Source organism: Cyrtonyx montezumae, unplaced genomic scaffold (genome assembly GCF_038088225.1).
Source record: "Cyrtonyx montezumae isolate F1298 unplaced genomic scaffold, pur_monq_1.0 scaffold_1, whole genome shotgun sequence".
Lineage (NCBI taxonomy): Eukaryota > Metazoa > Chordata > Aves > Galliformes > Odontophoridae > Cyrtonyx > Cyrtonyx montezumae.
In genome coordinates this window covers 1,364,347-1,377,208 of record NW_027071825.1, presented here as the reverse complement: position 1 = coordinate 1,377,208, position 12,862 = coordinate 1,364,347, and the positions used below count along the sequence as shown (strand labels likewise).

The following is a 12,862-nucleotide window of genomic DNA, read 5'->3' as shown; positions in this document are numbered from 1 at the left end:
GGGTTATTGCTGGCTGGTGGATTATTCACCGAGGAGCACTCCCAGTTTGTAAAGGTGCATTTTGCTGCACTGCTGCATTTCTCCTCTTTACCACGCAGGGGAAAAAAAAAAACAGCCATCCCATGCATGGCGTCAGCAGCCGTGCTTTGCAAAGCCCCTCTGAATGCTTGCCTGGCAACCCCCTGTGAAGTCTGGGGGGAAATAAAAGCACAAAAAGCGGAACGGAGAGGAGAGGGCTCCGCGCTGTGCTCTGCTGCAGCGCACACCACTTCCTCCATCTTACCCTCCTCCCAAAGATGGCTGTGGGGCCGCACCGTGGGGCTGTGGGCAGTTCAGGGTCCCCCTTCCCCCCTCCTTCCCCCCACTCCCGGGGCCACCCACCCATCGGCGATCACCCACCGCGGCGCGGAGCATCACCGCACGCTCCGGGATTCGCCGCCGCTTCCCCGAGCAGCGCTGCGCTCGGGATCCTCTGCGGGAGAACCCACCCACGCCGCACAGATGCGGTGCCGGGTTGGGCTCCGTCGGCGGGCAGCGTTCAACTGCGCTGCAGGGGCTGGGGGCTGCGGGGGCTGGGGGGGCTCAGTGCCCACCGACTGCTGCCAGCGCTCCCATCGCCGGTGACGTCTCCATAAGGACCTGAGCGAGGGCTGCGGCGCGGGGTGTTCCAAAATGCCTGAAGCCAACGCTTTGCTGTCCGTCTCTTGGGGTTACATTAAGGTGGGTTGGATCCTGCTGGGTCCTCGGTGCCTGTTTTTGTGCCCTGGGAGGCAGCGGGGCTGTTGGTTATTCCCCCGGTTGCGCGGTGCATGCAGTGTGGATGCGAGTTGCTTCTCCCCTTCGGGAATTCACTTCTGTGGGGTGAAATGATGCTGCGACGAAAGCGTGAGCTTAGCAAACGGAGAGCAGCGTATGGGCACAGCAGGGCGAGCGCGGCGTCTGGCTGCAGTGATGCAGGAGGACTTGAGATCCGTGGCAGCTTTGCTTTTCTCTTTGCAACGCACGCAGCCGCGTCTCAAGATGGAGCAAATTTATGTAGCGGAGCTGAGGACAAAAGAAGGTGGGAATAGAGAGCAATATCAGACTCGGGTCTCTCAGGGTGGCATCTCATTTCTGGCAGCAGAAATAATATCTGTCTGTGGAGGAAATCCGTGTTGCAGTTTTTGCATACTGAGAAGTACGTAGCCGTGCTGGTGCTGCAGGGTACCTCGGTGAAGCTGAATAGCTCTGATTCTGCTCCAAATCTCTCCGTCGTTTTCTTTTTCACCTCTTGCTTGCCTGCTCGTTTGCTGTAGAATTGAAGCTGTGTGAAAGCATTCAGAAAAATTCCATTTCTGTGTGTTTCTCCCTCCCAACAGTTCAAGAGGATGCTGAACCGAGAGCTGACGCACCTCTCCGAGATGAGCCGCTCCGGCAACCAGGTGTCCGAGTACATCTCCAACACCTTCCTGGGTAAGCATCCTCCTGGGCCACGGCCGCGGGGCAGCCCCTGCCTCTGCCTCTGCCTGCAGCCACATCTCAGCACTCAGCATTACTGAAGGGCTTTGATTTTCTGCTTTCCAAACGGGGAGGAGGAGGACGCAGCGCTGGCCTGGCGCTCTGCACGGAGGGATTCCCTTTCCAAACAGAAAGATCTTTCTGGTTGGGTCGAAGCGAGCTGCTGTGGGCTGCATTGTGCAATGTTTGCTTTCTGTGTTGACCTTACGTGAAGGACAGAGCCACCCGAGCTCAGCTGCACGTGCTCCTCTTTGCACCTTCTGCCTCATAAAACTGCATCTCCCCCTCTGAGCTGGGGGCTCGGACAGGCAAGGTCAGCCCAGGGCTTTTATTACTCTGTGCTTACGTGCTCGTTTTGCACTGGAAATCAGAGCCCACCCTGAAAAATACACACAACATTTTGTGTGGCATTCCTTCTGTAGGAGCTCCCGGGACGACCAACGCGAACGGATTAAACACTGGAGCATTCTGCAAAGTGTTTACTTCCTCTGTGTTTACACAGCCCATCTTTTACAAAAAACACAGTTTCCTGTGGTTTCAAACAGCTCCCAGATAGGTGCTCAGTTGCTCCTAAGCAGCAGCTCAGCACTGGGCTCCCCCACCAAGGACCTACTTCCATTGGCCTGAGTGCTGTCCCCACGTGCTCGGGGAGCTCACACCCCACAGTCATCGTGGCCCCCGATGACACACCATTATTTCCATTAAGGGATTTGAAAGTGAGCTCAATAGCCAGTTGCAACTGGATCAGCCGCGTGCGTTGAGGGCGCATCACGCCATGAATAATCCATGTCAAAGTCTGGAGCTGCTCTGTGGGAATCCACTGCTCTTCTCCTCCTTCACTGTGTCATCCAGAGCAGGAATTAATACAGGGAAGAAAAGCAAGGCAGCCTTGCTGCCAGCAGCAGGGCACTTCCAGTGCAGCCTGAGGCTTGGACCTGATATCACACTCATACAGCACACGTATGCCCAGGCTGGTAGAGTCGTTGGAGAGAAACATCAGAGCTGTTAAAAGGGACTTAAAGCTCCCTTAGGAGGTTGTGCTGTCACTTTTTTATCAATTTGCTTTTTTTTTTTTCCTACTCATAAAATTTAGCTTGAACATGAGGGGAATGCACCGTGTAGTCTACACCTGAAAAGGCTGAACCAAAAAGGAGAAATCCTAGAACTGTAGTATGGCTTGGGTTGGAAGAGACCTTGGAAATGTATCCAAGCAGCGTTTGTGAGACGGGGATAGCTCGTGGATGCTAAAACCAGATCGCATATCTCTGTTCAGTCCCTTGGCTTCATTAAATGAGCTGAGGAAGGCAGCAGTGGGGCAGCCCCACCACCAGTGAGAGTGGAGACAGCAGCCTTGGGTCTGCAGCCAGGCCACGGGTGTGAGGTTGGGTTTGTCACTGGGCCCCGCCATGGGATGGGCAGGAGCTGAGCTCTGCAGAACAGTGCCTGGGGCACAGTAATCCACGTGCACCCTTTGATGGGTCCTGAACGTGACCTGCTAACCATGAGGCATTATGGAAACACTAATTAAAGGTTTAAGGGTAATTACCCTATTTTCCTAAGTGTTACTTTGCGCTGAGCATTGAACAGCAATACACGCTGCGGCTCTGTCTTTCTCCTAAGGAATTTCCCTAGTCTGTGCTCCTCAGATTCTCCCCTGCACTGCTCATAGGGATGTTGGATACCTCAAAAGGATTCTTCTCAGAATTCACAGAGCTCCGGGGGAGGGTCTCTTCTCCAAAGAGCTCCCAGCACTGCACAGCTGCCCAGGGGTGGGGGTCACTGTCCCTGGGGGTGTTGCAGAGCCATGGGGATGTGGCACTGAGGGACACTGGGGGAGCTCAGAGAGCTTTTCCAACCTTAACGATGCTGTGATGCTATGATTCTGTGTTAATGATCAAAGTAAGGGTTGATGTGAGAGGCTGTGCTGGGTGCTCACACAGCGTTCCTGCAAATGATGCTGATTTCTTTCACCTCTCTTTGTTGCAGACAAGCAGAATGATGTGGAGATTCCTTCTCCCACGCAGAAAGACAGAGAGAAGAAGAAAAAGCAGCAGCTCATGACCCAGATCAGTGGAGTGAAAAAATTAATGCATAGTTCAAGCCTAAATAATACCAGCATCTCACGATTTGGTGTGAAAACAGAAAAGGAAGACCATCTGGCCAAGGTATGGCAGATCGATGCAGTTCATGGAGGAGCGGTGTGAGCTCAGAGCAGCAGGTGCAGTGGCTGCGCTGACCACCCCAGCTTTGGTTCAGACCACATTCCCTGAGTGGGAGTGAGTTCATAGGACCAGGCCCTGACAGTGTACTTTCACATTGATAGATTCCTTGGGAAAGTCACTGAAATACTGAAAACAAAGTGATAGAGGCTGAGTGGAATAACTGTCGCAGGAGCACGTAATGGTGCTGTGTGCCACAAAGCAGCAGCAGGAGCTCTGTCTCCATCATTCCATTCCTCTTGCTACCTGGGTCACAAGTAATTCCCCTGACACAGGGGCACGTGGCCTGCTCGTACAGGAGCTCTGACATCAGCACTTCACAGCTGCCCCGTGTTCCTGCCCCTCAGTAATTACTGGTGGAAACGTCTCCAGAAATGTTTTAACTGTTCTCTTTGTGTCGTTTCCAAAGGAGCTGGAAGATCTGAACAAGTGGGGTCTGAACATATTTAACGTGGCCAGGTATTCACAGAACAGGCCGCTCACCTGCATCATGTACGCCATATTTCAGGTGCGTGCCTTTCTGTCCTTCCACAGCGCTGTTTTAATGCAGCTCTCCATCACTGCCACGTCCCTGTTGGAGATACACATGTTCTTTTAACATCTCTTATGCAGGAGCGAGATCTGCTGAAGACATTCAAGATCTCATCAGACACCTTCGTGACGTACATGATGACGCTGGAAGACCACTACCACTCGGACGTGGCGTACCACAACAGCCTGCATGCTGCCGACGTCGCCCAGTCCACCCACGTTCTCCTCTCCACCCCTGCACTAGATGTGAGTACTGCTCTGAGCTGAGCTCTGTGCCAGATGGGCCATGTTTCAGCTGCAGCTCTGCCTGTAATCCCTGTTTCGTCTTAAGGAGCGCGTGCTGCCTGTCGACCTCTCTTCTGAGCACTTGCCTTTTTTATAAAGGCCTCGTCCTCAGAAGAGCAATTCATAAAACGCAGAGGGTTTGTTTCAGTGAGTGTGCATCCCGAGGTGGCCATGGCCTTCCCTTACAGATCCCTGTTTCCTCCCTAGGCCGTCTTCACCGACTTGGAAATCCTCGCTGCAATTTTTGCAGCCGCAATTCACGACGTGGATCACCCTGGTGTCTCCAACCAGTTTCTGATTAACACAAGTGAGTTTTGTCTCGAATACGACCACACTTTCACCTGCAGACTCAGAGTACGTGCTCTGCTATGGCGAGGGCCGAGCTGTGGCTCTGGGACTGTGTTGCTTTCTCACAACACCGTGCAGCAGTTGAGTTGTACGTTTTGAAATGGAGCAGCAGTAAAAATCCAATTCCTATCAAAACAAAGGAAGCAAGTGTACTACAGTTTGCAGAGTGGCATTGTGATTATCACTTGATAAGGTGTAAAAAGCCTTCCAAAGTTCATCGTTAACTGAGGATTAGTAATGCCATTGCTGTTGACAACAAAAGCGAAACGCTGCGATCCGTGTTGTATTGTGCAACAGGCTGAGCATGTCTTCTGGTTCCAAAAGATGGGCATTGATCTTTTTTGGAAAGCTGAGTGCAGGACCCGTGCTTTGTGCTGTCAGTGCTTCCAGAGCCCGTAACGAAGTCAGCTGGATGCTGTTTGGTTCGCTAGCAGTAGGCAGAGGGCTGTTGGTGTCCTGTATGTGTGGGCTCAGAGCTGCACGCTCTTAGCTTATGTGAAACAACAAAGGGAACGTCTCCGTCCGTCGTACTCGCTGTGGGAGTCCCACGCTGCACGCACTGAGTCCCGTGTTTCTGTTGCTTTGGCAGATTCTGAGCTGGCACTGATGTACAACGACGAATCCGTCCTGGAGAACCACCACCTGGCGGTGGGCTTCAAGCTGCTGCAGGAGGAGCACTGCGACATCTTCCAGAACCTGACCAAGAAGCAGCGGCAGACGCTCAGGAAGATGGTGATCGACATGGTAGGGCCCCTGCACACACTGCTGCTCCTCAAACACCGGCTTCCCTGCCTGCCCGGCCCCGCTCAGGTCGTGTTTTCTCTTCCATAAAGGTATTGGCAACAGATATGTCCAAGCACATGAGCCTGCTGGCGGATCTGAAGACGATGGTGGAAACGAAGAAGGTGACGAGTTCAGGAGTCCTCCTGCTGGACAACTACACGGACAGGATACAGGTAGGACAGAAGTACCCTGCCTGTCACCGGAGAAACCACGTTCCCGTTCTTACCGTCGCTTCCAGATGGGTTATATATAGCAAAGAGGCTGACCCAGATTTTCACCCATCTTGCAGGAGCTGCAGGCCTCCTGTTTTCATGTGCTGTGCACCACAAACAAATGGGTACGAGGGGGTCTCGTGTCTCTTAGGTAGAAGAGATTGCCTGTTTAACTCTTGGAGCAAGCAGCTGCAGGCACGCTTGTCCCTCTGAGGTTGATCTATACAGCTGAGTGTGTGAGGGCTTGTGAATCAAAGTGTAGCAAGATGGCAGGAACTCAGTGTGTAACTCCATAGCTAAAGCAGCTCTTACTCTGGGCTGAACTTACGGATGCACACTGCTCTCTCTGCAGTCTAATCCTCGCCTTCCAGACACGACACGGCGTCACTGGGAGGGGCTGCATGGTTTTCGTGTAGGATGAGGTACATCACTGTCTGCTCACTTTGCTGGCCAGCTCAGAACAGACTCGCAGGAAAACCCTCTCACATTCCTGCTGATGTTAGAGCAGCTCCCTGCGCTGGGTCCCCGTGGCTGCCCTTAGTCAGGCACCCAGCTGTGTGCGTGGAAGGGATGTTACTCATGGACTGAAGCAGCAGCATTTAACCATGTGAGAGCCTGAAAATACCCTTTGAATGGCGGGAAGCACCTGTGTTCAGAAACAAACCTCTGTGATGTCACCAGTGCTGCTGCTGCTGCACCCGGTGTAAGTACTGAGATGCTGGGAGCTCTGCAGCAGCAAGTCCCATGCACAGCAATTGGAGGATGCAAACATTTTTATTCCGAATTGCATAATCAAAGAGCCTCGTGGTTAAATGTTCTGAGTTGAGCAAGCAGATACAGCTCGAAGCCGTCCTCTTTTTCCATCGGATTTTACGAGTTTTTCTGATGAATGTAATTGCAGGTTCTCCGAAACATGGTACATTGTGCAGACTTGAGTAATCCCACAAAGTCTCTGGAGCTGTACCGGCAGTGGACGGACAGAATCATGGAGGAGTTCTTCCAGCAGGGAGACAAAGAGAGGGAAAGGGGAATGGAAATCAGCCCCATGTGCGACAAACACACAGCATCAGTGGAAAAATCCCAGGTAATTGGCCCGGAGCCGCTCGTTGGTGTTGCCTCAGCTCGTGTTTTTAAAGCAGAGACAAAGCTCATCTGCTTTCTGTAATACGACCAGGCAAATGGGCAGCTGTTCAGAGGGTTCTCATTGACCCTGCTGTGGGCTCCCTACCCACTCCTTGGCGTCCCCACAGTCCCCACGTGTGTGCTTATCTCACCCTGTTTGTGTCCCAGTTTTCAGAGCAAGCTGTTCTCCTTTTGTTTCCTGGGCTGAAAGTGTGTGATCCTGATCTCCCTGGGTCTCTTACGTCTTCACAGCCCACAGCCTCATTCCTAGCTCTTAATTAGCACCTCCTAATCCTACTGGTGCTGCACCCCACATTAACAAAGTGTGGCAAAGCCAGTCCCTCTGATGGCAGAGATACAAGCAGCCCCAGGGGGAGCTACACCCAGCACACCAACAAAGGCCAGATTTTGCTTGCTTTCCGACCTCATGTAGACCGTTTTGCAGTGCATGAATCGACCACTTCAGCTTCCATGGAGCCTCTGTATCGAGAAGTCCAAGTACAGGTATTTAAGTCAGTGCAGGTCTTAAAAAGAGTCTGTTTTTTCTTCAGTTTTGAGATCACCTGGTTCATCTCTGGTTCTGATTCATAGCTCAGATGATTCCAAAGGCAGTTCAGTTCTGACATCCCTAGCATTGGCCACAGTGTTTAGGCAGAAACGAAGCATCTGATTGGTGTTGGCCAGAACATACTCCAGGCTTCATATCATGGTGTCCTGGTTGTTGTTTTGGACGGACTCGAGCAAGCCATCGTCGAGGTTTTTCAGTTTGAATAAGTAACGAAATTGATGATAATTATTTCCAAATGTCCTCTTGGGCTAAGCCAGGCAGTTTCAGAATTATTCACTCAACCGCATGGTGATTTTGTTGGAAAAATCTGTCTTGTTTGTTAACCTATCAAGAAATGAATCCTTCAGCCAGGCTTGGCCAGAAAATGCCCACGTGCTCCGCGTGTGAGCTCCAGTTAATTTTGTGGTTCACATACTCTCTTCACGGGGGTTTCAAAATGGCATTTTTGCTTTGCAAAAGGAATTACACGAAATGGCCCCCACCAAAATACCAACTAATGCGGAGGAGAAGGGGAAGCAGCATCTCCATCCCAGGGGGAAACTGAACCTCAGGGCAGGCAGCGTGCGAGCGTGGCCGAGCTCTGCTGTCCCCTCCTTGCATCAAAACGCTTTTGGGTCATGCTGGCCAGCTGCTCTGCAGTAGGAGCTGTTTGTGCAAGGAAACCACAGCACTGTGCAAGGCAGGCGGTCCCGAGCCGTGCTCCCCCAGCCATGTCAGGTGGCCATCAGCTCACCGGTGGGGATCTTTGTCACTCCAGCAGTGCTCCGGAACTGATGTGCTGCAGGAAATTTTCATCACCTTTTCGTTTAAGCTGCCTCCCCAGTATGTTACAATTGAATGTTAATGGTTCTATTGACATCCTGTTGTGTCTGAAGGAGGCATGTGTGATTTCCAAAGCAAACATCTGCGCGTTGAGCCTGGCCCCTCTGAGAGCCATTTTCCTGCTGCGCAGAAACGTCGTCCAGCAGCAAGGAGAGAAGTGACACACGCTGCCAAGACGGAAGAATTTCAATCCTCTTTATGGCCATTGAGTTTTCTCCATCCTGGACGTACGTCCTCTTAGTCAGACAATTGAAACATGATTGAGCTCAGCACCTACGCGCCCGCGAGCGGATGGGCTGACGGCCGCACCACTTCCACCCGGCACATCATCACCAGGGGCACGGGCAGCCCGCCTGGCTACAGGAGCAGAACTTCTCAGGCTTCTTTCCCTGCTCCTTGCAGTCTTTCCAAAATGAAGCGAAAGAAGGGAAGGAAATCTCCACCAGGACAGACCGAGCAACGGTGGTTGGGTGCCGTTTCTGCCTTTGGAGCGGTGACTTGCTCTGTCCCCTGCACAGTGGTGGCTGATGCACTGTGCAGGAGGAGGCACCCACAGGGACGCAGAACCTTGCAGGCAGGGACAGGTGCAGCCTCTTTCATCTCGCAGTTTCAGGTGGCTCCCGCTTTAATTCCCCCCTTTCACAGAGCTTGGTTCTGGGCAAGCATTAATCAGATCAGCACTGATCAGATCCCCCTCAGCCTTCTCTTTTCTGGGCTCTCAGCCTGTCCCCATCACGAGGTGCTCCAGGCCCCCACCATCTCTGCACCCTCCGCTGGGCTCTCCCAGCAGTTCCCTGTCTGCCCTGAACTGGGCAGCTCTGCACTGGGTGCAGTGCTCCAGCTGTGCCCTCCCCAGGGCAGAGAAGAGGAGGGGGGCACCTCTCTCCCCTGCTGGCCACACTCTGGGCAAAGCACCCCAGGTCTCATAGTGCCTTCTTGGCCACCAGGGCACACTGCTGCCTCACAGCCAACTGTTGGTCAACTGTTGGCCTACTGGAGGTCAACCAGGACCCCCAGGTCCTTCCCTGCAGAGCTCCTTTCCAGCAGCTCCAACCTACCCTGATGCGTGCTGTTTTTCTTCCACAGGTGTAGGACTCCTACCATTCATATTTGTGGTTTGGAGGCCTTGCTCCTAGGAGGGCGTTCAGCTTGTAACTCATGCATTCGTAGCATTTTAACTTTTCAGACAGCCGTCCTCTTCTTGCATCTCCCTTCCCTAAGTTGTGTTCCCATGTTTTGCAGGTTGGTTTCATTGACTACATCGTGCACCCGCTGTGGGAGACGTGGGCTGACCTGGTGCAGCCGGACGCTCAGGACATCCTGGACACGCTGGAGGACAACAGGAACTGGTACCAGAGCATGATCCCACAGAGCCCCTCACCCCCGCTGGAGGAGCGGGGCCAGGACTGCCCCGGCCTGATGGAGAAGTTCCAGTTCGAGCTGACCCTGGAGGAAGAGGATTCAGATGGACCTGAGAAGGAAGGCGAGAGCATCGGCTACTTCCACAGTGCAAAGATGCTGTGCACGGGCAGCCCGGGGGAGGAGGACGTGCAGCGGGAGGCGAACATAGAAATTGTGACAGAGGACACGTCTCCCGTGGACACATAATGCCCTGTACCCACGTAAGTGGATTTGAAACGCTTAACGAGCATGCAAGCGGTCTGCTGGGACTCGCCTGCAGCCTGGGCCCGGGGCCTGCAATTGCTCAGGAAACGCCGTGAGCGACGCCGGGGCGGCCTCGCCAGCTGCGGGCACCGCGTGGCCTGGGGCTGAGCGGCCCACGACACAGCAGCTGAGAGGTTTTGTACCGTGAGCTCCGGGCCTCGTACCCGCTAGGCTGATAGAAACTACTGATCCATAACTCTGCGCGCCGAACCCGCCCGCCCCGCCGCCTGTCTGCAGACCTGTGTGCCTTCTTTGTAAACGCCCTCATGTCTTTTCGAGATCTGTTCGACACACGGAGTTCAGTGTCAGCAGCAGCGCCGAGTGTTCGGGAACCGACGGATCCTTTTTGATTCTTCCTGTTACAAGAAGCAGTCTTCCTTTTTTCCACGGGCAATACCTGTCACTTTATCGCGGTTCATCGCTTTTCCAGACTTAAGAGAAGGGGTACCCTCCGTTTTGCATTACGGCACTTTTAATCAGTCTTCTGAAGGCCCCAGGTGCCTGTCAGCCCCCACGTTGCTGCCCCTCGGCGTGCCCGCGGCGCACTGGCACGCTCACACCTTCGTGTCCCACCTTCCCTTAGGTGTAGGCCCACCGTCCTCCTCCTCCCGCACTGCCTTGAGCTCTAACACCTCCATTACTGTTTATAACAGTGTATTTATTACGTAATGTATATACTGTAATGTTTTGTAAGTTATTAATTTATATGAATTAGCGTTGCCTGTCGGGGGCGATGTTAATTGTGTAGAAGACTCGGAATAAGAGTTGCCTTTTATTTTATTTTTTTCCTCTTATTTTTTTTTTTCTCGTAACCTTTTGTATGGCATAAAGTACAAAACCTGAACACAGCTGAAGAGACATACGCAACCCAGGGGCCGGGGCGGGGGTGGCCGCGTCCTGCCCCATCCTCCCAGCGACCCAATGTGAATCTCTATGACGAAAATGTGAACTGATGTAATAATTGTGCTGTGAACCTCCTGGTGCCGCCGCCGTTGGGCGCAGCGAGCGGTGCCACTCGGTTTGTAACATAACGTTTCGAGCTTCTGGTCCAACTCGTGACAGCTAGTTCATGACAATAGCACAGTTGTGCATGATCAATGGGTGTGTATGTCTGTCGAACACTGCGTTGTTCCAGGTGGTTATTTTCTTGTTTTCAGAAGTTTCACACGACGTATGTTATAGTATTATATATTGTGTTCAGATGCATTCTTAAGAGATTTTTATATGAAGTGAATAAATGAACGCATGACCCCGTCCCGGGGCTGCTCGCGGCGTTGTCCGTTCAGCGAGGGTTGTGGGCTGCGGGTATGGCGTGGGGTGGCCGGGACGTGACACGGGGTGGCCGGGACGTGGCACAGGGCAGTGGCAGCTGCAGCAGGCCCGTGCCCACGGGATGGCTGCTCCCTGCTCGGCTCTGTCCCTGCCCAGCGGCAGCGGCGCCAGGAAGGCGCTGCAGACAGGAAGGCGATGGCTGCACACCGCAGCCCGGCGGTGGCTTTCATGTCCCGGCCTTACCCAACGCAACTGAAACAACCAGCGGCCTTCCAGGAACAACACGCCCTGCCGCTGCGTGGGCCCGGCTCGGCAAGGCCACATCCTGTCCCCTCATCCCTGCAGCATCACCCGGTGCAGTGCCCCACGCCGTGGCCGTGCCCCCCAGGTACTGCTGCTGCTGATGCGGACTTCTCCGCTCCATTGAATTTACCCTCTGCTCTGGGTGCGCCCGGCAAAGCTCCGAACCCACAGCTTAAGGAACACAAAGCAGTGCTGTGGGGGTGGGCTGCAGTGCGCTCTGTGCTGCCTCTCCTCTCCTTCTCAAGCCCTCCAGGTTTATTTTTTCCCTTGCCAGTGACCCACTTCTGGCAGAGGCGTCACTGTGAGTGCAGTGAGCGCAGCTGCGATGCTCTGTGCTGCAGCAGCAGCAGCATCCTTCCCTGCTCTGCTCCAGGACACAACATGGTGTGTAGCTGTGGTGTGCAGCTGTGCGAGCAGGGGGCACAGCTGGGCTGGAGGTGGGGTGCACAGCACAGTCCCTGTTTCAGCAGCACAGCCTTGAGGAAGGTTTTTTCTGCTGAGCAGACTGCGTTTCTCACCCAGACAATGCAGCACAGTGCTGCTCACTGCATGGCGAGCACAGGGATGAAGGTCCTGCACAGATCCCACGGCTGCAGCACATCGGGCTGGCTGAAGCTGTGCACCAGCAGCAGGATCCCCCCCAGAAACGTGCTTCTATTCTGCTCAGTGTTTTGGTGCAACATGCCTCCTTTTGGGCACATCCTGCTGCAGCTCGGGTCTGCCCTGCAGGGCAGAGGAGGGGTCAGCACTTCTGCACAGGCCTCATTTCTGCAAAGCCCTGGGGCTCCCCACGCTGCATTTCCCCACCCACGCTCTGTGCACACGGCCGTGCACAGCTGTACAGCTCCATCTGCTGAGCCCCGGCCGTGCACAGCTGTACAGCTCCATCTGCTGAGCCCAAACCGCTGCTCGGCACCGTGCACACAGCGGGGATGTGCGCCATGGGGCACGTGCCGTGAGGGGATCACCATGACAGCAGGGATCTGTGCAGTGGGGGCCAGCACTGCTGGAGCCATGCACAGCTGGATCCTGGCTGGCTGGAGCCTGAGCACAGCCAGGGCCATGCCCAGCTGGATCCTCACACAGCTGGATCCTGCTCAGCTGAAAGCAATGGCTCCAGGCTGCCTGCATCCCCAGGGCGCTCACTTTGGGACCCGTTTGCTTTTCTTCCTATTGCACTGCCATAACCCTCATGGCTCTGCACGCTCCCTGCCCCCCGCAGGGCTCCTGCTCTC

General features: G+C 54.1%; 1 protein-coding gene across 4 annotated transcripts in view; it reads left to right on the top strand.

Annotated features, from left to right (window-relative positions):
- PDE4B (phosphodiesterase 4B) overlaps positions 1–10,077 on the top strand; it is a 116,778-nt gene extending 106,701 nt beyond the window's left edge. For all 4 annotated transcript variants that reach the window (XM_065737350.1, XM_065737341.1, XM_065737358.1 and 1 more), the window contains 9 exons: positions 1,359–1,452; positions 3,484–3,662; positions 4,126–4,224; positions 4,329–4,493; positions 4,740–4,839; positions 5,470–5,624; positions 5,714–5,836; positions 6,777–6,959; positions 9,630–10,077. In XM_065737350.1, coding sequence (XP_065593422.1) covers positions 1,359–1,452; positions 3,484–3,662; positions 4,126–4,224; positions 4,329–4,493; positions 4,740–4,839; positions 5,470–5,624; positions 5,714–5,836; positions 6,777–6,959; positions 9,630–9,995 — 1,464 coding nt within the window. In that variant the 3' untranslated portion in view covers positions 9,996–10,077. The remainder of the gene's footprint in view (positions 1–1,358; positions 1,453–3,483; positions 3,663–4,125; positions 4,225–4,328; positions 4,494–4,739; positions 4,840–5,469; positions 5,625–5,713; positions 5,837–6,776; positions 6,960–9,629) is intronic.
- Positions 10,078–12,862: the final 2,785 nt, after the last annotated feature.